The 25644-nt window shown below is 48.8% G+C and overlaps 1 protein-coding gene across 12 annotated transcripts in view; it reads left to right on the top strand.

Moving 5' to 3' along the window:
- The window catches only part of LOC144124478 (uncharacterized), a 254597-nt gene that overhangs the window by 92189 nt on the left and 136764 nt on the right, over positions 1-25644 (top strand). For 3 of the 12 annotated variants that reach the window (XM_077657167.1, XM_077657169.1, XM_077657168.1), the window contains exons 2-3: positions 20984-21020; positions 22420-22527. The exons of 6 other annotated variants lie outside the window; for them this stretch is intronic. In XM_077657167.1, the coding sequence (XP_077513293.1) occupies positions 22465-22527 (63 nt within the window). In that variant the 5' untranslated portion in view covers positions 20984-21020; positions 22420-22464. The remainder of the gene's footprint in view (positions 1-20983; positions 21021-22419; positions 22528-25644) is intronic. 3 more of the 12 variants (XM_077657174.1, XM_077657176.1, XM_077657175.1) reach the window with 1 other exon arrangement.

Here is a 25644-nt window from a genome sequence, read left to right on the forward strand (position 1 = left end):
GCGCTGAAATCGCGGAGCGCAGCGCCGGCATGGTCTCTTGGCTTGACGCAATGCGACTGGAGGAGAGGCCTTAAGTATTGAGAGGGCGTTGCTTTATCTCGTCATTTTATAGTCTGCATTTTTCGCGCATTCCGCGCTATCTTCGCTCGTTCTGCAACGATCCATTTAGTTCTCCTTTTATACGGCCGGGACCTCAATGTGACGAAAGCGACAGCTGTTGTGAAATAAAACGGCCAATAATTGACATAGCCGGTCTTGTCGCGGCTTGGCTGAGCCACACACACCACGCTGTGTCAATTCATCGCACAGCCGACGCCCAGTTTCGTTGCCGAGACTGGATTAGCTTTGCCAAACGTGTCCTCGTGCTTGGTTATTCCTGGACGTCAGCGCCAGTGTGACATGGCTCGAGGCGTGTATTGCGCAGGTAAGAGGCATCAAGGATGCGCTTCTGTCTCGACCATCGTGACGTGTTCTCTGACGACACTGGCAGACGCGACTATCGACAGAGAACCAAATAGAATGGTTTGTTTTGATCTTGCTGGATTTTATGTGCCATAGCGACGCAGACAATGAAAGGCATTATAGTGGAGAGCTGCGGATAATTTCGACCGTCAGGAGTTCTTTTACGCGCACTGACGTTGCACCACACACGGGCTTCTAGCATTCCCCCTCCATGAAAATACAGATCGCGGCGGCCGGGACTGAACCCATGTCTTCCGGATCAGTAGCCGAGCACCTAAATGGAATCAAAATGATGTACATTGGTACAAAATTCGACCCAGGTTTCGCGACTGCGGCTGGTATAGATGTCAGGCTGGATCACCGGTTTCATTTTGTAGTACCCGGGTTCGAAACCTTGCACGGCGGTCGCGTTTCGATGGCAGCAAAACGCAAAAGGCTGTGCGATGTTTGTGCCCGTCAAGGATTCCCAGGTCATCGAAATTATTCAAGAGCCCGCCACTACGGCACCTCTTTCTCTCTTTCTTCTTCCCTCTCGGCACGGTCGATGTGTCCACCGAGATGTGAGACTCTTCCATTTCCTAAGAAAACATTTTTTTTTCGTCGTCAGGTATCACTCACCGACAGCGTGGTCTTGGCAGTAGACGAATTATTATACCGTGCTTCTTCGGATGACCTCTGGGCGCTTTTTCCGTCGATGGGCATCGCGCAGTGAACGGGTGAAGTGATTTGTTGCTGGTCTTGCTTTCTCGACGATCCACGGCATGCAGTACAGCGTTCGGAAGTGTCGGTGGCCGGTAACGTCAAGAACAGAAGTGTGAAACGTGCCCTAGTGCAGAACCTCCTACTCTAGTGCGGATAAAAAAACTTCAAGAGACAGGCATTCGTGAAACAAAAGCACACGCCAAGAAAAACAAACCACAGCCTGTCGGCGTCCCTCCCTTTAAGCCAGCCCGTGTATTGCCCACTCATCATAAATAATGAATGAAAGCAAGTGCAACGTATTACGAAGTTGCGAATGAATGGTGTTGTATATACTGCCCGCCCGTATGCATTTTGTGGTACCAGTGCTTCTGGTTTCGCAAAGAACCTAAGATAATTTGTAGCCGCACAACAAGGCACAAGAAGCCTACCCCATGCTCGTGCGTACGTTCTTCGTTCGCTATTTGCTTAATATGTAAGAATATTTTGTTCTTCTGAAGTGTCAAAAATGAATAAATTTTGAATACATTTTGCGGCTGCTTGCATTACTGCTGACGCATATTCGTTTGTGTTTATTCTTCGGCAGCCTGCTCAAATCGTCAAGGCTTGTCATGTTTTTTTCTATTTTACGCTCATGCTAATATTGTTCTTTGCAGTGTGCATTCAGGGGCTAGACAGTGACGAAGATGTTGTTCCTTGATAAGAATCAGTGCTGCCTGTGAACACGTATTGAAGATGAAATGTAGCTGTTTGTGAGTTGGGGTATAGCAATGGAAATTTGACCATCGCTCGTGATAGTGAGCCTGCTTCTTCAGGCTATTGGATTTTTTTTTCCACAAAAACATTGGGGGTGGGGAGGAAGGACATTTAAGCTCCGCCTTTAAGGGCATTACGCGACAGCTACATACACACAAGACATATACACGAAGTCCAGCTTTAGCTAAGTCGTACTAGCGTGGCGTGTGGGTCGCGTGTCCGACTGGCAACCTAGGGGTCCGGGGCTCAATTACAGACGGCATGATTACCCCAATAGTCTTATCAGCGCAGTTCGCTTATTTTATATGCATAGATGTCCTAATGACACTTAGTCATGTTGCGATGCGACCTTCTAGTCAGCAGCTTTCTAATGTTTCAATCACTTTCCAAATCCGCCGCTTCACGTATGACGTGGCCGCATTCACCATTCAACACCAATCCGGATCTTCTGCACGACGGGAGCCTTACGCTGTCGCCTAAAAAATCAAAACACCCGTGTACACTCCGCTGAGGCGCAGCACGCTTTCTGCGGGACGCAGGACGTCTGTCTACAACTCCCGATGGGGAACACTGTGTTTGCTCAGCCGCATACCAAACTCTCGTATGATGCGTTTAAAATAGATTTCTACAAGCGCACTGCCAACAATCTACTGCCAGTCCTCAGACGGTACTTTCCCGTTTCCGTCGTAAACAGCGCTGTACGAGAAAGCGACGGACCATTGGGGAAGCGCGGCGCCAGGGGCAGTTGCAGGAATGCACAGGTTGTTGGCGTATCGGATTTCTGTCTTCGGTAGGGAGGGCATATTTGCTGTCTCACGGCGCTAGACTGCCAAACTTGACCTAGCATTTAACATTAGTGCGCGTTTTGAGCACGAGGTACAAGGAACCTAAATTATATTTGAAACTCTGCACTCTGCTTAGCAGTTTCGTGTCCCTTGGAGCGGTTAGTTATTTTCAAAAATCGCCTGAAACATAAAGCGAATTTTTTGGGGGCGTAATGTTTCAGAAAGAGAAGCGCTAAGTGAGTCACCTTCCTCTCCTGTAACCAGAACGGTAGCTTAAATGTTTGATTACACCAGCATGATGGGCAAGTGCGACGACAGTTCGTTTACTCGGCATGCAGTTCTTGAAAGGTTCTGACGGGTACTATAGGCAGAGCTTTGAGTTCCTGTGCTCGTCTTGTAAAGCCGCTTTGCTTGTCCATGTTTATTCGTGCGGTTTGCTTGTTTGCTGATTGATTGCTCCCTCACATTCTTCGGTATTGCATGACGAGGATGTCGTAAAATGTATTCTACAGTCAGGAAAGCTCGTGTTTTGACGCGTTAATATTGTGTCTCATACGGGTACGTGTATTGGTGAAATTGTGCGCACAGCAACAAAACTTGCGGGGAATTCACAGATGCAGGCTTCTCCACAGAACTGACCGGTCCTTCCAAGCGCACATAGGTGAAGATTGACGTTCGGCGATTGCAAGTTTAGCAGCACGGTAAAGGAACTCGCTAAATGTGCCCCACATGTCACAAAAGTGCCGAGAGTCTGCCACTGATCCCCGAGCGCCGGCAGCCAGGGACACGAGGCCCAAAACACGTGCAGGCCTCCTCAGTTGCGCTCTGCTACCGCATCGCGAGACGACCGGCAATTTGTGCCCCCACTAATGGGGAAGGTCGTGGCTTCCGCCGGGAGCCCTGCACTGCACGCGTGAAGGGTCTGTGGGCGAATTCGCATTCTGCAAGAGCGGTTATCGCGTTTCACTGCGTTGCTCAGAAGAATATTGAAAAGTATGTCATCGGTGGTCGAAGGCGCTCATGCAGGCGAGACTCGTCTCGGTCGGAGCGATTGTTATCGGTCCCCGAACCCCCTTGCGAGCGTGACTTGCGGTTGGAACGGTACTGGCAGAAGCGGGCTGTGCCGCACCCTGTGGCGCCAGATGTGCAAAGCGAACATCGTGAGGTGTGGCCTTGGAAGCGCCGTCTGCGGCGGTTGTCCGAGAGCCGAGCTCTTCGCGTCGTCGCGAGCCCTTAGGCGTTATCCTTAATTGCGCTTGTGTTGGCGTCAATCCGATCCTTGTAAATGTTTGCACGGATATTGTAGCGATTGCTTATTTCAAATAACAAAGGTCGGATTTTTGTTTGCATTCTAATCTACCGGACATCACTGCTGAAGAATGATTGCAGCACACTGAGGCGGCTGAGGTGGTGAATTTCTTAAGTTAGCGATTTTCACATGAGTAAATTTGCATGCAAAATAAAATGTTCCTGGACAGGTTCTTCATCATCATCATCAGCCTGACTTCGCACACCTTGTCCTTTGCCAGCTGCGCCCACCGTATACCCGCAAACTTCTTAATCCCATCCGCCCACCTAACTTCATGCCACGCAAGGTGTGAGTGCGGGCTAGTTGGTAATGCATTGTAAGATGAAAAGCGCGATAATATAAACGTCAGTTGGAAGTTAGCGCTTGTCCTTGGTCTTTCCTTGAGTCCCTGTGTTTTTTTCGCGCTTTTCGTCTTTTAATGCCATGCCCTGCTACGCTTGCCTTTTCTTGGAATCCACTCCGTTGCCCTTAAGGACCAGTTATCTTGCCTTCGCATTACATGCAAGCCCATTTCCTTTTCTTGATTTCGATTGAGAAGTCATTAACACGAATTTGCTCGCTCACCCACTCTGCCCGCTTGCGTAGCGGTTTCTTAAGGCTGTAGCGGTGTAGCGGTCTCTTAACGCTATGCCTATGACTTTTCTTTCCATAGCTCGCTGCTGTCCTTAACCTGAGCTTAACCCTTTTCGTTAGCCTCCACATTTCTGCCCCGTAGGTGAGTACCGGTGCGATAGAGCTGTTGTATACTTTTCTCTTGAGAGATATTGGTAAACTGCCATTCATGATCTCAGAGAACCTGCCATATGCGCTCCACCTAATTCTTATCCTTCTAGTTATTTCCCTCTTACGATCCGGATCAGCGGTTACTACCTGCCCTAAGTAAACGTTATTCCACACCACTTCCAGCACCTCGGTACCAATTGTGAATTGCTGTGCCTTCTGATTTTGTTCAACATTACTTTCGTTTTCTGCATGTTAATTTTAAGACCTACTGTTCTGTTCTGCCTTTCTAACTCGTTGATCATGCTTTTCAGCTCATCTCCTGAGTGACTCAGCAAGGCAATGTCATCAGCGAATCGTAGGTTACTTAGGTATGCTCCATTAAGGGGAGACCCGGGTCTTTGGGTTGGAAAATCGGCCCAAAAACCGAATTTTCAATCTTGCCATTTTCGTGATCCTGACGCAGTTCCGCACATGTTCGTAAATTTTGGGCAAAAATGACGCGTATTTCTTGCGGCATATGAGTCTAAAGAATGGAGCCCGTGAGCGCGCCCCTTTCAATTGGGGACAGATTGCGCCCTTTTTCCGGCGCTCGCAGCTCGGGAACGACGCAGTCCAGCGGCGCCATTTTGGTCTCGTTCGAAAGTTTGCGCTTCGGGCTTTTTTTTTTTGTCAAGCAGCAATAGTGATGCTGCTGTGGTCTGAGGAAAAAACGATCACAAAGAGAACAGGCAGCTTGCATTTCCATTGGCTAGTTGACGCACGGGAGTCGTGAACAAAATGGCCGGTTGCGACTGGCTCGAATGGAGCGGGCGGCAGCGGGAGGCGCCATTTTGTCGAGCATCGTCGGACGCACATCTCGCCATGCGTGGAGGTCCAGCAAAGTTCCGTTACGTGTTCCGTTATGTGATTGGCACTCATACAATCCCACCATGCAATCTTCAATACACAGAAGCTCTGAACACTGATCTAGACGAGCCCATCACGGTGGCTGAAGTATATGCGGCAGCAAGAGCCGCCAAACGCAATACAGCCGCAGGAGGAGACAAAGTGACCAACGCAATGATAAGAAACCTTAGCTCAAAGCATATTGAGCAAATGACCGACTACGTTAATGGCCTGTGGGAGGAAGGACGAGTCCCAAACGAGTGGCGACATGCAGAGATTATCACAATTCCTAAGGCCGGAAAACGGCCCACCCTTGAAACATTAAGACCGATCTCCCTTAAATCCTGTCTCGGGAAGCTCTATGAGCGAGTCATCCAAAACCGCCTCATGAATTTCATTGAGGACAGGGATCTCTTTTCACAGTCCATGATTGGCTTCAGGCGCGGTCTCTCAACCCAGGACGCCTTTCTCTTGCTTTAGGAGGAAGTTCTTACAGGCATCCCAAGAGGAAGCGAGCATCTGATCTTGGCGCTTGACCTTATGGGAACTTTTGACAATGTCTCACACGAAGCTATCCTCCGCGAACTGAACTCCCTGGGATGTGGACAGAAGATCTTTAACTACATTAGAGCTTTCCTCACGGACCGCACTGCAACAATTTGAATTTGAAATACCAGATCAGATACCATACCAATGCCAAACAAGGGCACTCCGCAGGGATCAATCAGCTCTCCCCTCTTATTCAATATTGCCATGACAGGATTGGCTCGTCGGCTGTTGGAATTACCCGATATAGGATTAACACTGTATGCAGACGATATAACTATCTGGACGGCTAAGGGATCCCTTGCATTGAAGGACCAAGCCCTACAGGAAGCGGCATCGATTGTCGAAACATTTGCCGCTAGTAGTGGCCTTCGCTGTGTACCGGAGAAGTCAGAAGTAATCAGGGTGCACGGTCAAAATTACAATAACTCTGGACCAATAGACCTTTATGTAGAAGGCCAACAGATTCGAGAGGTTTCGGTCATTACAATTTTCGGGCTTTGGATTCAAAGTAACCTACGCGCAGGACATACCATAAAAACTCTTCAAAACAACCACCCACCAAATTACACGTATGATTCGTCGTATAACACGCCACAAGAAAGGCATGTGCGAGGAAGACACTCTTCGTCTTGTACAGTCCTTGGTTATCTGCAGAATAGCATACGGCCTTCCGTATCATCATCTCACAAAGGGAGAACTTAAGCAGGCCGACTCTGTCATTCGCAGCGCGTACAAAACAGCTCTCGGCCTTCCTCCAAGCACCTCGACCGAACGTCTAATCAAGCTTGGAGTCCACAACACCTTTGAGGAGATCAGAGATGCGGTCTTAGCATCGCACAGAGCCCGACTCCAACAGACCACCACCGGAAGAGCCATTCTTCAGCGCATTGGTACACCACGAGATCTACAAGAGCTCTGGCGACACACTTCCCTACCTGCCAACATAAGAAGACAGATCTCGGTGGCTCCGCTCCCAAAACATATGCATCCAGAAATCCACAAAGGCAGACGGGAGGCTAGGGTCACTTATCTACGCCGGCGCCTAGAGTCAGATCGCAAAGCAGTCTATGTAGACGTGGCGGCGTACACTGAACCGAGCATCTTTGTTGCAGTCGCCCTTGACCACAATTTTCATCTACTGACAAGTGCAATTCACTCCGGGCTGATGATCCTGCCGCGGCGGAAGCCTCCGCCATCGCCCTTGCCATAAGGCATTGTGATCTGGCGGACAAATCAGCTCACATAATAACTGACTCGAAGCGAGCCTGTCAATATTACATTACAGGGAGAGTCCCAAAAATGACAGCGGCTCTACTCATACCGTCGGGATTCTCACCTACACTTCAACGCTCCCATAACATTACTTGGAGCCCGGGCCATTCAGGTCTTGAAGGCAACGAGGCGGCAAACGATCTAGCTCGTGAGCTAACAAACCGAGCGGATCCTTGCCCGTTCTTCACCCCTCTACCATCAAACTATGGGGAACGGCTGGAGATGCTTAGATTAGATCGTAGAATATATCCCCCTCCCCATATTAAACTCACCACAGAAGAAGCCACATTTTGGAGGCGAATACAAACGAATACCTTCCCTAACCTGTACCTGTACAGCTTCATTCACCCTTCCAAATACCGCCCCTTCTGTCCATGGTGCGGCGAAAAGCCTACGCTGTTTCACATTTCCTGGACTTGTCTCCCAAAACCACCTCATCTAAAAATATTACAGACATCATACGAGCAGTGGGAGGTAGCCCTGACCAGCAATGGTCTGGAGGACCAGTGTCGCATCATCAGACTGGTCCAAGCATCCGCCCAAGCCACCGGAGTCCTGAACTGAGGAGTCCGCCTACTTGACTCGTAGAACGCTTCAATGAAATAATAAATGTTAAACTCTCTCTCTCTCTCTCTCTCTCTCTCTCTCTCTCTATCTCCTTTATGTGAACCGCTATGGGCGGAAGCGAAGGAGGGTCAAAAGAGTGAACGCCATCGCAACGCGTAGTGGATGCACGGAAATCTAATATCAATGCTGCATCACCGCCGGAAAACAACGCATCGCCGCCTCCGGCGGATTGCCTAGGCACCGCATCTCTTCGCGGCGACTCCGGTCGCGTAAGAATCGACATGGCGCCCGTTCCGATCAGCGACCTGCGAGAAGTGAGTGCTCGCGAAAGAGCTGCACTTGGAAGGCTGGAATTAACACCATCCGCACAAAGGAAAACCAAGTGTTTTGAGAGAAGTAGCGCGGATGCGTCGGCTGCCGATTACGTTGTGGTGGATCTCGCCGCTCTGATGTTGCTTCTCAGTGTTGTGGCATGGAAGGCGTTCTGTGGAGGTAGTGCGGGGAGAGCGCCACTGCGGCCTCGCTACTAAGCAGACGCCGGCGTGCACAAACTGCGGCGAGGTTGCGTCAGAGTGGAGCTCTCGGAGAGCGCTGCAATCCCTTCGAGGTAAACATTCTCGCGGGCAGGGAAATGCTGTGAACTGGCAACGACCAAACGGGCATGAACCATATATTTGCGGTCATGGCGTTGTCCGGGAGGGGCATGCACAAAAAACATTCCAAGGTCACTTGAAAAACGCGCTAAAACCCGCTCCCACGCGAGCGGCCGCGATGGAGCAAAGAGCGCTTCAGGTGGTGACGCTGTGTGAGGAATTGGGCTTTGGGCATCGGAACAATGTCGCCGTATGCTTCGACGGCACTTGGATGACGCGGGGTCACTCGTCACATATCAGCGTTGGAGCACTCATCGAGTTGTGCACCGGGTATGTGCTGGGTTGCATCGTGCTGAGCAACTTGTGCTGAGGCAGCGAAGTTGATTTCAAGCTGGTATGATGACTGGATCGCCAGTGTCAAAAGAACACTGTCTACAGACCAGGCCATATGGAGGTGGAAGCAGGCCTCATTATATTTCAAAAACGTCCGCCACACAACTGTCCTCTGTGATGGGGACAGCCGCACTTTTGGTGCCATAAGCCAGGCAAAGGTTTATGGTTTTGGGCTTGTCCAAAAAGAAGATTGTGTGCACCATGCAAAGAAGAGGCACTGCGGAAGCACAAAACTGAAGATGGAGGGAAAGGAAGGCTGACTAGTTGAGCACCTTTTACGGGCTTGCTTTCAAGTCCCACGAATGAGACGTTGACAGTATCTGATGGCCACTTATTATCATGTCACGTCAACAAACGAGCAGCCTAACCATTCACTGTGCCCAGCTGGCAAAGAGGCGTGGCGCCGACACAACGCTGCTGCAGCAAAAGGGGAGCCACATCTTGAGCACAACTACAACATGCCAAAATATGTGGCAAGTGCACTACTACCGGTCTATCAACGGCTTTATGAACACAAACTTTTGGAAAGGTGGTTCTCGTGGAAAAGTCCAGAACTCTAATGAGGGTTTCCACTCTGTGATCTGGAACATGGTAAGCAAAGAGCGGCACTCTTCGTTGTTTGCCGTTTAAGCAGCTGTTGCTGAAACTTTGCTGTGCTTCAGTACAGGAAGCCAGCATGCAGCAGCTGTGATATTGTGCAAACTGAACACAAGTGTTCCAAAAACAGGCCTCAAGAGGGCCACGGAGAAAGCCTCTCACCGGAGACGCATGTCCAGCAAGAAACTTGAAAATTCACGTTCGTTGAAGGGCGTTAAACGAAAGCACTAGGACTCATTGCATCCACATTATGCTCCTGCGGCATATTGATTGCTTTCGGCTGTTTTTTATTAGTTTTCTTTGAATAAAAAGTTTTAAAACTGTGTTCTTAATTTTCTCATAACAACAAAATTAAGAATCTTGCGTCTTTGGATGTGCGATATCGATGGTTCTGCTCACGCTATCAGTATAGTTCTTTTTCCCAGGAAAGATAAACTCATGCAGAGCACGAAAATATTAATGTTTCTCTAGTGTTTTCTAAGGAAATGTTTTAAAATGGCCTTTTTCTTGCGTACCCAGATGGCCTTTTTTTTTCAAATGTTTGACATGCGATAACTTTCTTTAAAATTGGTCTAGGACATTCATTTTTTTTCTGATTGCACTTCCTGTTAGTTGCAGATTATTTTGACAAGGGTGGAAAGTTGGACGAGTCGGTATCGATCCATGAGAAAAGGAGCGCGAAAACGAGACGACGGACAAAGACCGAACAAACAGCACGAGCGCTAACTTCCGACTAAAGGAAAAACACAAGACCGTGATATTATTTTTATAGGCAAATCTTCAGTATAGCACTTTCAGTCTGACAGGTAGGTCACCTCCAAAGAAAGAGCATGAAGTACTCAATATCTTCGGAACAAGGTGACTTACAGAAAAAGAAAGTGCATATTTGAATTGAGCACAAAAAGTACATAAATACTCCAACTTCCATGAAAATCTGCTGGTAAATAAAAATATTGTCTTAAGACCAGGCCGCGGAACACCTCTAACAGGTGGCGCATAGCACTGGCGCGATCGTGTCTCCCTGTGTGACTTCTTCCCTCATTGGAATTGTGTAGCTGACTTTATTAAGGCCAGCTTAGGTTATAGGAAAATCGTGGGACTACAGTGCAGTGGTGCGAAAAGAAGGGGCGTATGCAGGCGCATATTATGATGACCGCGGCTTCGCCGCAGTGCCGTAGGACGGCACGTGCTGCATTGGGTCACAATCGTCGGATCCCCGTCTGGGCACCTATGGTTACGTGTGGTATGATGTCCAAAAGGGTCGCATGTGTTGTGAGCCGTGCCGCAGAGCAGGGCTGCGGAAGAATTAGGACAGAGTACCGTTCTATAACGCGCGCTAAAATCGCGGAGCACAGCCGCCATAGGAATAAGGCGGGGCATTCATTCTTATTTATAGCGAGGCTGTCCTGTAGGTGCGGAAGCACGATCTGATGCGCGATGAGCTCGCGGCAATACGTATACTTCAGGATAGTGCCGTGCGACACTTTGCTTACGTACCCTAGTGCAAGTTAAGGAAAGCCCTTCTTTGGAAATGCCAAATTATTGCTGTGTTCTGCTTGCGCAAGGCATAGTCTATGTGGCAGTATAAAACTTATAAAACATTGGGTAAATTTGGCGCGAATGCTATAATGCTAAATTAATAGGAAATACAAGCTTTCTTCAGAAAAGAAAGCAAGAAAATGTGGCTCATGCAAGCTCCCAGACCGTCGTACATTGATAACTCCTAGCCCTACATGACACACTCGCTGCTGAAAAGGTTTAAGCGGGAACATTTTTTACCATTGTTGTAATGTGTATCAAACGGATCGGTAAGCATACTTTATTGCTCAACTAGTAATGACTCCTATATCACTAATTATTCTTGCTGCTCATCACGTTGCTGAGTCGTGTTGACATGATAATTTTGTTGCCTATTGGTCGCATTGCTTTTACGTTGCGAGATGTTCTTAGTGCGTTTGGTCATTTCTGTGTTGTGTGACTGGCCGTTGTCTCGTTTTGTCCAACTGAGGTGTCGGGTGCCCGTCAAGCTGTTTCGTAGCTTTTAGCCCCGTATTTCTCCTTTCAAGGGGCAATCAAAGCTGACTGATCATTTGACAGATGTATTGGCGGATGATTGATTGAATGATTGGTCGATTAATTAAATAATTGATTGATTGATCCTTTCATTCATTCATTCATTCAATCTGCGGCCGTGGGAAGAAGAGCTGAATTCCATACGAAAGAGCAACCACGGCGGGTCGTCTACGTAAAGTAACAAGATCTTCGCTACTGAAAAGCGCGATACTTTTCATGTGGCAGCAGAGGGGAGAAGGGGACATATTTGCACTGCGGCCAATTGAGTGATGAGAGCAGCAGCAACAGACCGCCCAGACAAGGAAAGGAGGGCAGCTTGGGGCCACCCGTCCGGCGTGTCCCTCCTCTCGGAAGAGCGGCTAGCTATCCTCCTCCCCGCTGTAGAGCAGGCGTCCTTGGCGAAACGCCCCGCTTCGTCGGCGGATTCCGCGCTTTTTGTCTCGCGCATGTGCGGCCAGGCGACCTTGTCGTCGCTTCCTCGCAGCGTTTGCCTTCAGTCCCACCAAGCGAGCAGGCGCACGTGCACACCTGAAAACGTATTCCACCGTGATTACCTCATCCGAAAGGGCATTTGAAAGGGTTCTGCGAGAGGCTTGATAGACCCCCTTCCAAGCAGGCCGGGAATTCATGTACCTCCGCTTCTACACAATTGGCCGATTTCGCCACTGGATGCCGGTAGGCGTAGAACCGCTGTATGGGCGGCGGGGATAGCAACGCACATGTGACAGGCGAGGTTTCCTAAACGAATGGCGTTCTTTTATGCTCGAATACGAATGCATCCCTACTGACAGTGGGGAATTTGTTGCTATGCAAAGCAATTGTGTAAAGAAACTTTTTCCTTCGGTGCAAAACTTAATGCGTTTATTGTCTTTATTTATATTCCATGTAAAACTGCCTTCCTCAGTGCTCTGAAGAGCTGTTGCCAAAAACATGAGAGCCTTACTGGCTCAGCTGCTATAATGGCGGTGCTAGACACGTGCCGCCACTTGTCTTCGCGTAGGGCTTTGCCAACTGGCGCTGCTGATGTGCACGTTATTGGAATGGACTTACAAAAGATCGCCGGAAATTTGCTCCGTTTGTTCCATTTAACAGAATGGAAAATGTCTCCTATATTTTCCAGCTCCCAGCTCAGTTCTTGAACACTCGAGGTGCGCAGTTAAAGAGAAGCAGTGAAATGACACATCGGACATTCTAAGTTTTTTTTAAATTTTTTAATTGGATTTTTGGGGAAGGAAATGGCGCAGTATCTGTCTCATATATCGTTGGACACCTGAACCGCGCCATAAGGGAAGGGATAAAGGAGGGAGTGAAAGAAGAAAGGAGGAAAAGAGTGCCGTAGTGGAGGGCTCCGGAATAATTTCGACCACCTGGAGATCTTTATCGTGCACGGACATCGCACAGCACACGGGCGCCTTAGCGTTTTTCCTCCATAAAAACGCAGCCGCCGCGGTCGGGTTCGAATCCGGACATCCTAAGGTTCCACTGGATTACATCATGCCGGTTTTAAAATAAAAAAAATAAAAAAAAAATAAAGTGCGCTATTCGCCGCACTTCACGCCTGCAACCAGGCTCGGCTGCCCGTGGAGGGCGGATGCACAGCAGGAGACCGCGAGGAGAGAGGGTGTATACGGGCGATGGCCACTTCCTGACCAACGGCAGCATGCATGCAGTTCAGCCAGCATGCGGTTCAAGTGATTTTCTTCCTGGTATTCGCGCCCCGTCCTAAAAAACGCGCCGTAGGCACTAACGAAAGAAGACTCAAATACTTAGACTTCAGAACCGCCCTTTCTTTAGGCGATATACTTGAAGACGCAATGAAGCGCCCAGCAGCTTTAATGTATCTCTGAAACCACATCTACTTGTGCTTATTGAGTGACAACCAGGCAGCAGCTACAGGCGAGAGTGCGATTTTCACTGCCAGCGTTTCGCAGTAACCAAGGCTTCCGTTTCTTTATAGAGGATAACTGGTCGCGGGCCTTGTCCCCATAGAATGGATGACCACAACGAATACGCTTCGCGTTTTCTTCTCATTACACGGCTACGTAATGAAGTGATGTCGGTATTACTGAAACCCAGTCTTCTGGAGGATCCGGTGCGTCTGTTTCTAGGGCGTCTTTTTTCTAAGTGCATGGATCTGCCCTTGTGTTGCCCCTATAACGGCTGCAGTCCGCCAACGCGCCAATACGCCTGCGCAAGATTCGCTGTGTCACTTCACCACTATGCGTACATGCGTAAAGGGTGCTGTTCTGGGGCAGGTGCATTACGTGAATTAAGTGAGCCCTCTATTTTAAAACCGCCATGATGTAATGCAGTGAAACCTTACGATGTCCCACTGCAGGTTCCACTGCATTACATCATGCCGATTTTAATATAGAGGGCTCATTTAATTCACGTGTAATGAGAAGAAAACACGAAGCCTATTCGTTGTGGCCATCCATTCTATGGGGACGAGGCCCGCTACCAGTTATCCTCTATAAAGAAACGGAAGCCTGGGTTACTGCGAAACGCTGACAGCGAAAATCGCCCTCTCGCCTCTATAGCTGCTGCCTGGTTGTCACTCAATAAGCACAGGTAGATGTGGTTTAAGGGATACATTAACGCTGCTGGGCTCTTCATTGCATCTTCAAGTATATCGCGTAAAGAAAGGGCGATTCTGAAGTCTAAGTATTTGAATCTTTTTCCTTAGTGCCTACGGCGCGTTTTTTAGGACGGGGTGCGAATACCAGGAAGAAAATCACTTTAACTGCATGCTGAACTGCATATATGCTGCCGTTGGTCAGGAAGTGGCCACCGCCCGCATACACCCTCTCTCCTCGCGGTCTCCTGCTGTGCAATACGGCCCAGCCTGGTTGCACGCGTCAAGTGCGGCGAATACCCCTACAACAGCTGCAAGTCGGAGCAGTTCAGGAGAGCAAGATGCCTGGCTAGTTGGTGACGCATGTTGTCAAAAAAAAAAACGGAACAGGGACAGAAGAGAGGACACATACGCTCTTGAACGCCTTATGTGTCTTATGAACGTCGTATGTGTCCTCTCTTCTGTCCCTCTTCCGTTTTCTTGCGCTGCCTTCTTCACAAGTCGGAGCACCCGCGATGAAGCACTGTTGCCAAGTGATGACTGTAGCACCGGCCAAGCGTGGCTCGTTCGGGAAATACATGTGCAGAATAAAGTGGCCGGTGTCGGCAGGTGCCACCGGTCTGTCAAATCATGCACGACCAACGATCGTCTGTCAACGTACTGTGGCAAGTTTTCAGGCCACATACGCTGACAAAACCGACCGCCCTTTCTAGTTGCCTCGGACAGTTCGTAGGCCGAGCGAAAGCTTCACGCTCTACGAGGCGACGGACGGCATGTACGCGTCTGTCTCCAGCTTATCTGCATTATGAAAGCGAAACTACATTTCGCACTTGAACAAGCTGATCTGTGCCAGAAATTCTAGTTAACGCTACCGGCCCCTTCCGCTACGAGCATCACAAGCGAGTCCGCAGGGATTGCGGAGAGGGAAATCATGCGTTTTGGCAAATGCAAATGGCCCCCGAATGTAGCTCAGGCAACGATAACGTTCAGTAGACGATTCTTTATATTAGAGGACGCCCCTTCTTCCCGCATATTACACCAGTAACCGGTATGATCTGGTGTGTCCTGCAATGTTGAGGCCAGAGTCGACGGCGTCGCTCGAGGACAGCAAATTTAAATGCATACGTTTGCTGAGCATACTTCTTGACTCACAGTAGAGAACGCTGATGAAATTAGTGGCAGCCGCTTGTCCTACGCCGTGTCAACAATACACCAATAAAGCGTTCCCCGTGCAAGCGATCGCATCACCAGTGCTTCTTGCAGCAGTGTGTAAACAAGTAAAGATACAGCTGGTGCGCAAAAAAATATTGCAGACAACGAAAGCTCAGCTCGCGTTTTATGTCATCTAAACAGGTAGTTTGGGTTTATGGGGGTTTGACGTCAAAAAGCGACTCAGGCTATGTAGGGAAGGGCGCCGGAAATTTCGGCCACCTTGGGTTCTTTAACGTGCACTGACATCGCACTGTGCACAGGCCTCTAGAATTCCGCCTCCATCGAAATCTGACCACCGCGGACAGGATCGAACTCGTGTCTTTCGGGTCAGCAGCCGAGCGCCATAACCACTGAGCCACCGCGTTAGCCCAACAAGCAGTATACAGGGTGTTTCACGTAACTTGAACAAAGGATTGAAAAAAAGGTAGCACACCGGAGCTGGCTGACTCCAAACACATTGTTTCCCGTCGTGTGGCGCTCCTCAGAGTTTTTTTTTTAATTCCGCTTAATTAGTCAATTGCCTCAGAAGAATTATGCAAATATTTAATGTTCACATTAGGGTCACTTGAGCTTGGTCAAGTTGTAGAGGGTAGAAGGGGTCATGAAACAACCGGTATACTTTTCTGTAGCAGCATATTTCCTTCGTTGTCCTTCTGTCCAGCGTTTAGAGAAAACCCGCGAAATATGAAAAAAAACTACGTGACTGCGCTGCCAAGCCCGTCATGAGTGAATAAACAGAGCGTGCGTGCTCAGCGTCCCGAAGTGACGCCATCTCAGCATAGTCTTGAAAGTGCGCACACAATCTTCCTGAACAGGGAAAGCTCGCGCAGTGATCTGCGAAAAGTGACAAGGGATCATCGACAGCCAATCCGGACGGACCTTGCATTGTACCATGGCACACACAAAGCAAAAGAGGGAAGGGAAAGCGGTGGGGTCGCGCATTTAAGCGAACATCTTTTCTGCTATTTTTTATAATTTTGCAGCCCTTCCTACTGAGCAGCGGCCGCCCACTTGGGCACACTGAGCGCGAACGCTTCGTTCGTTCAGAACACGGCTGGGAGCGCTGGAATATGGTAGCGCGTGAGTGCAGTCAAATGGTTTATTTTTTAATATTTCGTGGGCGGGCTTTCTTAAGGGCCCCAATGAAGGACCACGTAGGAGATATGTTGCCGAAATAACTGGACCTCTTCTTTCTTAACCCCCTCTACAGCTTGAGAGAACGCACGTGACAATAAAGTTATTAGTAGAAAATTTTCATAATTAATCTTAGGTAATTAACTAAATTAGCGGTAGTTGAAAATATTGTGAGGAGTGCCACACGACGGGAAACAATATGTCGTTGCTTTCGTCCAGCTCTGATGAGGCACTTTTTTTTCAATCCTTGGTTGGTGTTACGCGAAACAATCTGTAAAAATCATTGTTTACACAGCTGTGTAAAGAGCAGCGTCGGCGCATTGCAGGGGTAGCTCTCTCCTTTCCTTCTCCCTTTTGTATTCACTGGCCGCAGCAGAGTTGATTCAAGCTTCGCTAGCAGCTGCCACGGACTAGAAACCTCGTTTTCTTATATTTATTTTGAATGTAATAAATCGCTATTGAGACATTAATAACGCTAGGAAGAATCGGCGCCAAGCATGTGCTAAATTCTGTATTATTATCTTTAAGCACTAATTCAGCGAAGGTACCAGTGATATGCTTAACAAACAGCGGAAGAAAAAAAGCCTAGCAGCACATAGCCTCCACTGCGGTCGAGCTTGCGGCTGCAGGCAGGGCGAAATACGGCGGCGGCTATTTTTCCGAGCGGGCAGAGATGCATTCGAGCTGTGTGGCATTTTGCGAAAGTGTTCTGCAAGCCGAAAAGAATGTACGCTCGACTAACACGCATACGCACACATTTCTCAGCATTCATGCCGCGAGGGCCTTGGTCGCATTCGGCAGTTTCTTCTGCTCTTTTGGCGTCGCAAGTTTTCCTTTAATGCTGTTTTGCGCTAATGAGTTCGTCAAGTTATCAAGAGGACGGAGTGAGTTTGATAGTCGGCAGCGGCCCCTCTTTCGCGGCGCCCATACGCTGAAGCAGACGTGCCGCTTTTACATGGGGAGCAATTGGCTGCTCTTGGCCGTAACATGTTTCTAAGCCTGTAAACGGTGGGTCTAAAAATTAACATGCAGAAAACTAAAGTAATGTTCAAAAGCCTAGCAAGGGAACAGCAGTTCAAAATTGGAAGCTAGGGGCTGGAAGTGGTAAAGGAATACGTCTATTTAAGGCAGGTAGTGACAGCTGATCCGGATCATGAGAGGGAAATAACTTGAAGGTTAAGAATGGGGTGGAGTGCATATGGCAGGTTCTCTTAGATCATGAAAGGTAGTTTACCAATATCCCTCAAAAGAGAAGTGTACAACAGCTGTATCTAACTGGTACTCACCTACGGGGCACAAACGTGGAGGCTAACGAAAAGGGTTCAGCTTAGGTTAAGGACAACGCAGCGAGCCATGGAAAGAAAAGTGATAGGTGTAACGTTATGGGACCGGAAGCAGGCAGAGTGGGTGGGGGACAAACGCGAGTTAATGACATCCTAGTCGAAATCAAGAGGAAAAAATGAGCTTGGGCAGTGCATGTGATGGGAAGGCAAGAGAACCGCTGGTCCTTGAGGGTAACGGAGTGGATTCCAATAGAAGGCTAGCGTAGCAGGGGGCGGCAGAAGGTTAGGTGGGCGGATGAGATTAAGAAGTTCGCAGGCATAGGGTGGGCGCAGCTGGCAAAGGACCGGGTTAATTGGAGAGACATGAGGGAGGCCTTTGCGCTGCACTGGGTGTAGTAAGGCTGATAATGATGATGATGATCATGAAGCGTGTACTTTAATCGCACAGCACGAGCCTATCGATTCCTGCTTCCTCAACAGTCTCCAAGGATCACAAAGTGCGCTTACTGTGCTTCCGAAATGAGACGGAAAAGTGAAACTGACTTTAGTTTCGCTAAAAGGAAAAAAAAGCAAACTTTCCGAGCGGCCACCGTTGACGGCGTGCACCTAACGCGGGTGTGACGTGCGCGATCAGAATTTGCCAAACTAACAAGCTGTTTACAAAAGAATGAGAAAAAGTAGTATTCAAAATATGTATCCCACCGAATGAACCACAATTTAAAGGAATTATGGTTTGACGTGTGGGGAATAAAATGCAATAAGAGGTTTATGTTCGAAAATTGGCTTTCATGGCCTCTTTATCCCAACGCAACAGTTTTCGCAGCAAAAACCTGGAATATTTATTTTATGTTTTCGAAATGGTGCACAGGAAAGCGCGTAGGTTTATTTTTAGAATGTGCAGGAAACTAAGAGTCACCGACAAGAATTATGAAAGCCAGACACATCCCACAGCTTCTACTGCGCAGAAAAATGTCGTCTTTATAATTGTATGTATTCATTTTAGCTCTCAGCGCAACACGAACGGGACATAAGACGAAGTACTAGCACAAACTTCTTATAGCACCTACACTAATGATATTTCAACATGAAAATCTTAAATAAGTTGGTTTTCAGACAAATACGCCAGTCGGGAGGTCATGTGTTGGAGCCAATTTCTGCAGCACGGACTGCGTCGGGCAAGCTCAGTTTTTTCCGCGAACCGCTTATCTTTTCCGGGGACCAGTTTCCAGTGTTGTACTTTTCTCCATGCCCTTGAACACTGTCTGAGTGATTCGGTCTTTGTTTGGTTGCCAGACCCCGTGAACTAACTTTTATTTGTCTTTTCACGTTTTTACTTTCTGCACTGCCCCTCCTGCATGAGCGAAAAATTGTGGCCTCCGGTATTTTTAAATAAATCAATCGATAAAAATTGGACTCTTATTTCCGCATTTTTAAAGAAAACGCGATAGCATTTGATTGCTGGCCGACAACAGAAAATTCCAAAATACTCGTGAAATACTTAAAGTACGCCCATCCCACAAAATTGATAGAGGTCGGTTAGTTGCGATTAGTGGGTTCATTAAAGTGGTATAGTTGACGGGTTAGTATAATCCCATATAATAATTCAGTCGCAGGTACTCGAACCCTCCAGTCCCCGGATTTTCAAATTTGGCGGTGCTGATGACGTAACGAGCCTCTCGACCGATCAGGCAATTTCGTTACAGAGACACCCGGTGGATTTTGCGAGAGCTCATTACTGTCCGGTCACTATGCGGTGAGTTGGCGCACACTTTCCGGGCGATGAGCTCAGCGGCCGACGGGCGAGAGTGTGCGCGAACGCGGCCTCATCGCCGTGGAAGAGCGCCGACCACGGCGGCTCTCGAGACCACCATTCCCCGGAAATGCCTCGCGTGACGGCTGGGCCCCGCAGGCACTTCGTCCGCATTCGGGAGCATGGCTCATTTCCGCTATGCGTGATCTCGGCCAGCGAATCTGCGTGCGCATTGTTCACTCTCCGCCGGTGGAAGTTGTCACGCGACACCAGAGGCAGCCGATGGTGGATAGCTTATTAATGGAAAAGCATTGGATGGCTCATCGGTACGATTGGGTGGGGTAGGAATTGTCCAACAGAAACCCGCCTAGATGAGGTCTTGACTCTCGGAGACGGCTTCGGCCAGTCGGACGAGTAGTAGCTGCGTCGCCGGGTCGGAGCTCAGTAGTAGGGCCTCCCATTGGTCTTTCGTGTCTATGCCTCGTCCTTCCCGAGGCCATGTGAACATTCCCATAGCATGTGGTCCAAGGTTGCCCTAAGTTTGCAGTTTGCGATTTTTTCTGAAAATTGCCCTGTGTACATAAGACTCCCGTGAACCGGGTTTGGAAAAGATGTAAGTTTGTAACCGGCGCCAGCTGATGGCTTGGTGTCTAGCCAAGGATCTGTTCGCTGGAGGAGGTCTAGCTCTTCGCGAACGATAGTGCTGTGTAATTTCTTTGTATCCCACCATACGATACCTGTCTGTGAAGAGCACCTCGCTCGGGTTCGCCCGGAAGGAAATGCCCCGGGCGAACTCATGGGCCGTCTCATTACCAGGCAGGGATGCATGTGCTGGTGTCCAGACTGAGGTAACTTTTCGGTCTATTTATGATGGCTTAGAATTGTATTCGTCAGAGGAAAGAGCCGATTCCTGCTGAAATTTAGTATGGGAACTTTGGAGTCATTGGAGTCACTGGTAGTATACCTCGCGTTTGTGCCTACACAAGCCAGTGCTGTGGCAGCTCCCTCTGCAGTCTCTGGCACTTATTTTGAGGATTTGTTTATTATTGACGACAGCGAGGGTCATCGTGTTCTTACCATATTCAGTGGCATCCGCGTAGACCACGTCCTCGACTCTGTAGGAACGGAAGCGTTTGTCGGGCGCTTTTGCCCGTTTGCTCCGGCGCACTGAGTGATGTATAGGATGCATATTCTTGGATAGCAGTGGTACTATTATATTGTCTTGAATTTCATCGAGCATGTCTACTTTGGCGGTTGTTCTGTCGTCTCGATTCAGATGGAGTTTGTCTAGAATAGCCCTGCCGGTTGCGGTCGCGGCTAAGTGTTCAATATGCGACGTTCTTACTGCTTGCGTAATTTCTTCCAGGACATGCCTGGAAGGACATGCCTAGGTCTCGGAGGCGGTGAGTGGAACTACGGATGGGCAAGCCTAGGGCTTTCTTCGTGCACCGTCTGATAATTCAATCTATCTTTTCCTTTTCTGCCACTCGAGGAAGGTAGGTGGCAGCATAACAGATACGGCTAACTACGAATGCTGTTTCATGCCGTGTCTCCTGTTCGCAATTCGCTTTATGAGGCGCATCGTTTGTTGTGCGCAGTTCTCCATCTTCGTTATTGCATCACCGTTACACCCGTTGCTTGTATAAGCATGTCTCGAATTTAGATTTTTTTCATTATGAGGTATCTCCGCCCCTTGCACTTGTAATTTGATGTTAAAGGGACTATGCAATAAATAATTGAGATTACGTAAAGCAGACGAGAGATAGGCATTTCATCACTCGTCACCCCAACACAAGAATGTTTAAGCTAGCATCAATAAGAGCGAAGATATAGACGATTAAAGATCACGCTCCTCCTCTCCCACCTCAGCTCGTCCACGCGGGGCACCAGACAAAGATAAAGAAAATACCTCTGGGACTGGGCCCCGTCCATGAATACGTCATCCGCTGACGTTCATTTTGCAACCTCCGGCTGTCGCTCCTAGCACCCCAGCAGCAGCGTCGGCGGCGTGACTGCAGCGCGCGTCGGGTTTCTTCGCTTGTTGTCTGTTGTAATTAGCAGTAATGAACCCGGACCTCGAGGCGCGGCTGCTCGCTCTTACGGCCGCGATGGGCATCGAGCCCTATGCGTTCACGCCGCACCGACTCAACGCCAGCGACGACAGTAGCGACTCGGCGAGCCACTGCGAGTGGCTCCGGAATTCTCGACAGAAGGAGGCGGCAGAGGAAAATTGAAACCATAAGCGCGAAGGCAATGCCCTGGCTCGCACTTGCCTGAGAGGGTCGCGCGGAGGCACGAGCAGGCGATTTTCACGGCTGCCGGAAGTGTGCCCGTGACCTCGTGGCTGCCGTGGCTCCAGCGAATGACAGCGTGTCGTGGCCTGGCGAAGTCATGGTTAGAGTGACGCCTTTTTTCACGATTTTAGTTTCAAAATTGGTCACTACGATCACACCAATCGGGCAGCGAAATTTTAAAAACATGGTTTTTAAAAATTCATTATAATTTGCCGGCTCAGTTCCCAAGGCTTATACTCGGTGTGAATGCTTCTTACCATCATTTCTAAGCATTGAAAACTTTTACAAGCCACTTTTTATTCATTGCATAGTCCCTTTAAGGGTGGTTCTAGTTTGTCTCTAATGTAGAGGTGTATAACAAAGAAGTTAACACTTCTGCGGCGAGCACTGCAAGCCCCTACGGCTGACATTGTTTTCGACCTTATTTATGGCCCTCTGTAGCGTACATTCGATGTGCGCGTCGTTTCCACGGCTCATCCACATGGTGATGTCGTCCGCATACATGCAGAAGTTCAAGCCATCTAGCCTCTCCAGCCCCATCGGTAGCCGTATTATGGCCACGTTGAAGAGAAGAGGGAAAGTACCAGACCCTGCGAGGTGCCTATGCCGCCAAAGTGTATGTCGTGAGACTGACTTTCACCAAATTGAATGCGCGCTATCCTGCCCGAGAGGAAATTGGCAATGTAGTTGGATGTGCGTTCCCCGACGTTTAAAAGAGCCAGGTTTTCTAGTATCCCCTCGTGTTTTCAATCTTCGAAAGCTTTGGTGAGATCAAGGCCCACTAGCACTTTCGCACAGAACGATTTAGTGTCTATTATGTCATGTTGGAGTTGTCTCATGACATCTTGCGTGGACAAATGTGATCTAAAACCTATCATCGAAGGGGGTATTAGTCATTGTCTTCCATGACATTTTTAGTCGCGTTTTTATCACATCCTCCATCAGTTTTCCGACGCAAAATGTGAGGGATATAGGCCTCTGACTTCCTAGGGTGAGTGGTTTCCCTGGCTTAGGTATGAAAACTACCTTAGCGGTTTTCCACTGGCTGGGAATGTCCCCCTTCTCCCAGCATTCTTTCATAAAATTTGTCAGCACTCTTATAGATTTTTCGTCTAGGTTTCTAAGCTTTTTGTTGGTTACACCATCGGGCCCGGGGGCTGAATTGGTTTTGAGCTTGAGTATTCATTCATTCATTCATTCATTCATTCATTCATTCACTCATTCAGTCTTTCTTTTTCTCTTGGACAGAGAAGGAGACAGGACTAAAAGCTCGTAAGCTTGACAGAGGTCCTGCCCCCTTTATCAACTTGGCAGTACAGTACACAGGCAGAGATTTTTAATTTTCCAAATAAACACTGAAACAAAATAACAAAACACTGTAAAAAAGCAGCGCTATGCATTGCAGCACAAACATAGGTATTAGAAAAACAAATAACTGGTCATGGGGAAACGAAAAAAATAATAACAGGTATAGGTTTAAACTGAGTGCAATATTACGCAATCTTGCTAAGAAACAATCGTTAATAACATCATTTGAATGCTGAAAGGGGTCAAACAATTCTTTGTTTAATTTATTTAATAATACTGGAACAGTATAAGAAAGAGACTGCTCGGTATAATATGCCCTAGGCGTCGGCACTAACCAAATTTCTTTAGGTCTAGTCTGGAGGATATGCGTGTTTTTCTCAAGTTTTGCCAGAACCTGCTGAAACCTCGAACTCGTTGATAGTTTGATGTTGGATTTACCCGCAAAACGCGGTAAAGGGGTTTTGGTGGCGGAGTTGTATATATCGACAACAAATTGCATCGAGGAGTTCCTGTTCGAATCTTCAAATTACCTAATTTCTCTTAATTTTGGCGCTGTATTAACCTAATACTTTCTGGATCGAGGAGGGGTCGAAAGAGGTTTCATGTTTTGGGAAGGCCGATGTTGCCCTCAAGCTGGTCACACATTGTTCCATAGTCGTGATCGCAGAATCGAAGTGCATATTCCTCAATCTCTCTTTTATGGCGCCCTAGGCGTGTTTTGAGATTGCGATTCCACTGACGTTTTTTAATCGGTTTTCCATCTTTGCTTTCGTCTTCCACATATGAAGAAGGCGGCTATCTAGTACTTCGATTGCCGTATTGTCGTCGAGCGTTTCAGTCGCATTGTTAGCATCATTGCGGAGTTCCTCCGTCCACTGTTCCATGTCTGTGAGCTCTGCTTTTATCTCGTCCTGGTTACGAGCGTGGCGGAAAGCGTCCCATTCATTAATATGCGGGGCACGCGTTTGACGCTTGGAAGGGCCAACGTCAGTTTGCCGACGTAACCCAAAAAGTGAACCTTTTGTGACGACCCCCCATAATGCGCTCGTCCACACGGGACGGAGAGGCAAAGAGACACCGTATGGCTCAGTTTAAACAAACAGATATATTCAATAATTATACATGAATATGATTATACATCAGAGGCTGGGGTATCCGAGCTTACGTACCGACGACTTCATGGGGACGATGGAGGGGCTCCGGAGTTGAGCTCGAACGGTTGCTGGCAGAAGCTGCACGCCGTCGGGCTTCGGCGCTGAAGGCCCCCTTGGCGAAAGATGTCGTCCTGAGCGTTCTTTCTTCCGTACTCCTTGTCGATTTTTATATCCTCTTATCCCCACATTCCCTAGGGTGAGGACGCCCACGCCTGAGTGGGAGGGGCCTAGGGCTTTCACTTGGGCGCACGAACACACCACCGCACTTATGGTCTCGCCCCCGTCACGTGTTGAGTCCGAGGGAAAGAAGGTTGTCGTCGAGGTAGCGTCGGCTGTGGTAGACGGTCTATGGCCCGCTGACGGTTCCCGCCGGTCACCGACCTCCGTTCTCCATCAAATGACACTCGCCACTCAAGGTCGGAACGCGAGGTCACTAAAAGGCCGGGAAAGGGGTTTCTTGTCCTAGGATGTGCTCGGGAGTGTTGGTGATTATGCCCGCCGTCTTGTGACGGGGCCAGGCCCGCCGAAACGAGGCCCTTTGTCCCCGGTACGGTTACGGCAATTGGGGAAGATAACGCCCGTCTCCCCGCGGCGGCGGCGGCGTTCGACACGTGCCGACACTATGGAAAGGGGGTACGGTTGTGCTTAAACCCCTTCGTTTTGGTCGTTCACTCTCAACGAGTATGGCTCGGTAATTGATGATGCCCGCCGTCTTGTCACGGGGCCAGGCCCGCCGAAACGAGGCCCTTCGTAGCACACACAAGGAACGTCACACAAAGGGGGTCCGGTTGTGCTTAAACCCCTCGTTTTGGTCGTTCACTCTCAACGAGTATGGCTCGGTAATTGATGATGCCCGCCTTCTTGTCACGGGGCCAGGCCCGCCGAAACGAGGCCCTTCGTAGCACACACAAGGAACGTCACACTCGCTCACCCTCCAGAAAAATGTTCTCCGAACATTTGAGTCCATGCAGCTCCCCTTCGCTTTCTGAATCTCCTCGCACATTGCGTCCGACAAAAGACTTTTCGCTGCACTCAACACCACTGCACAACACCATATGCCTCAGCTGTCATAACTGGCGTCTCCAGGGGCAGCACTGATCTTCTTTTACAGATAAACATGAAACTCAGCACCCAAGCCTCTCCTTTCTAGTCCAAACTGGACGAAATAACTTTACCACAGTTACAAAGGAGCTCCCACTTCTAGCACGATCACGGCACAGACAAAAATATAGATAACGAAAGGAAGTAGGGCAGGTTCTGCATGCGCTCCG

Source organism: Amblyomma americanum, chromosome 3 (genome assembly GCF_052857255.1).
Source record: "Amblyomma americanum isolate KBUSLIRL-KWMA chromosome 3, ASM5285725v1, whole genome shotgun sequence".
Lineage (NCBI taxonomy): Eukaryota > Metazoa > Arthropoda > Arachnida > Ixodida > Ixodidae > Amblyomma > Amblyomma americanum.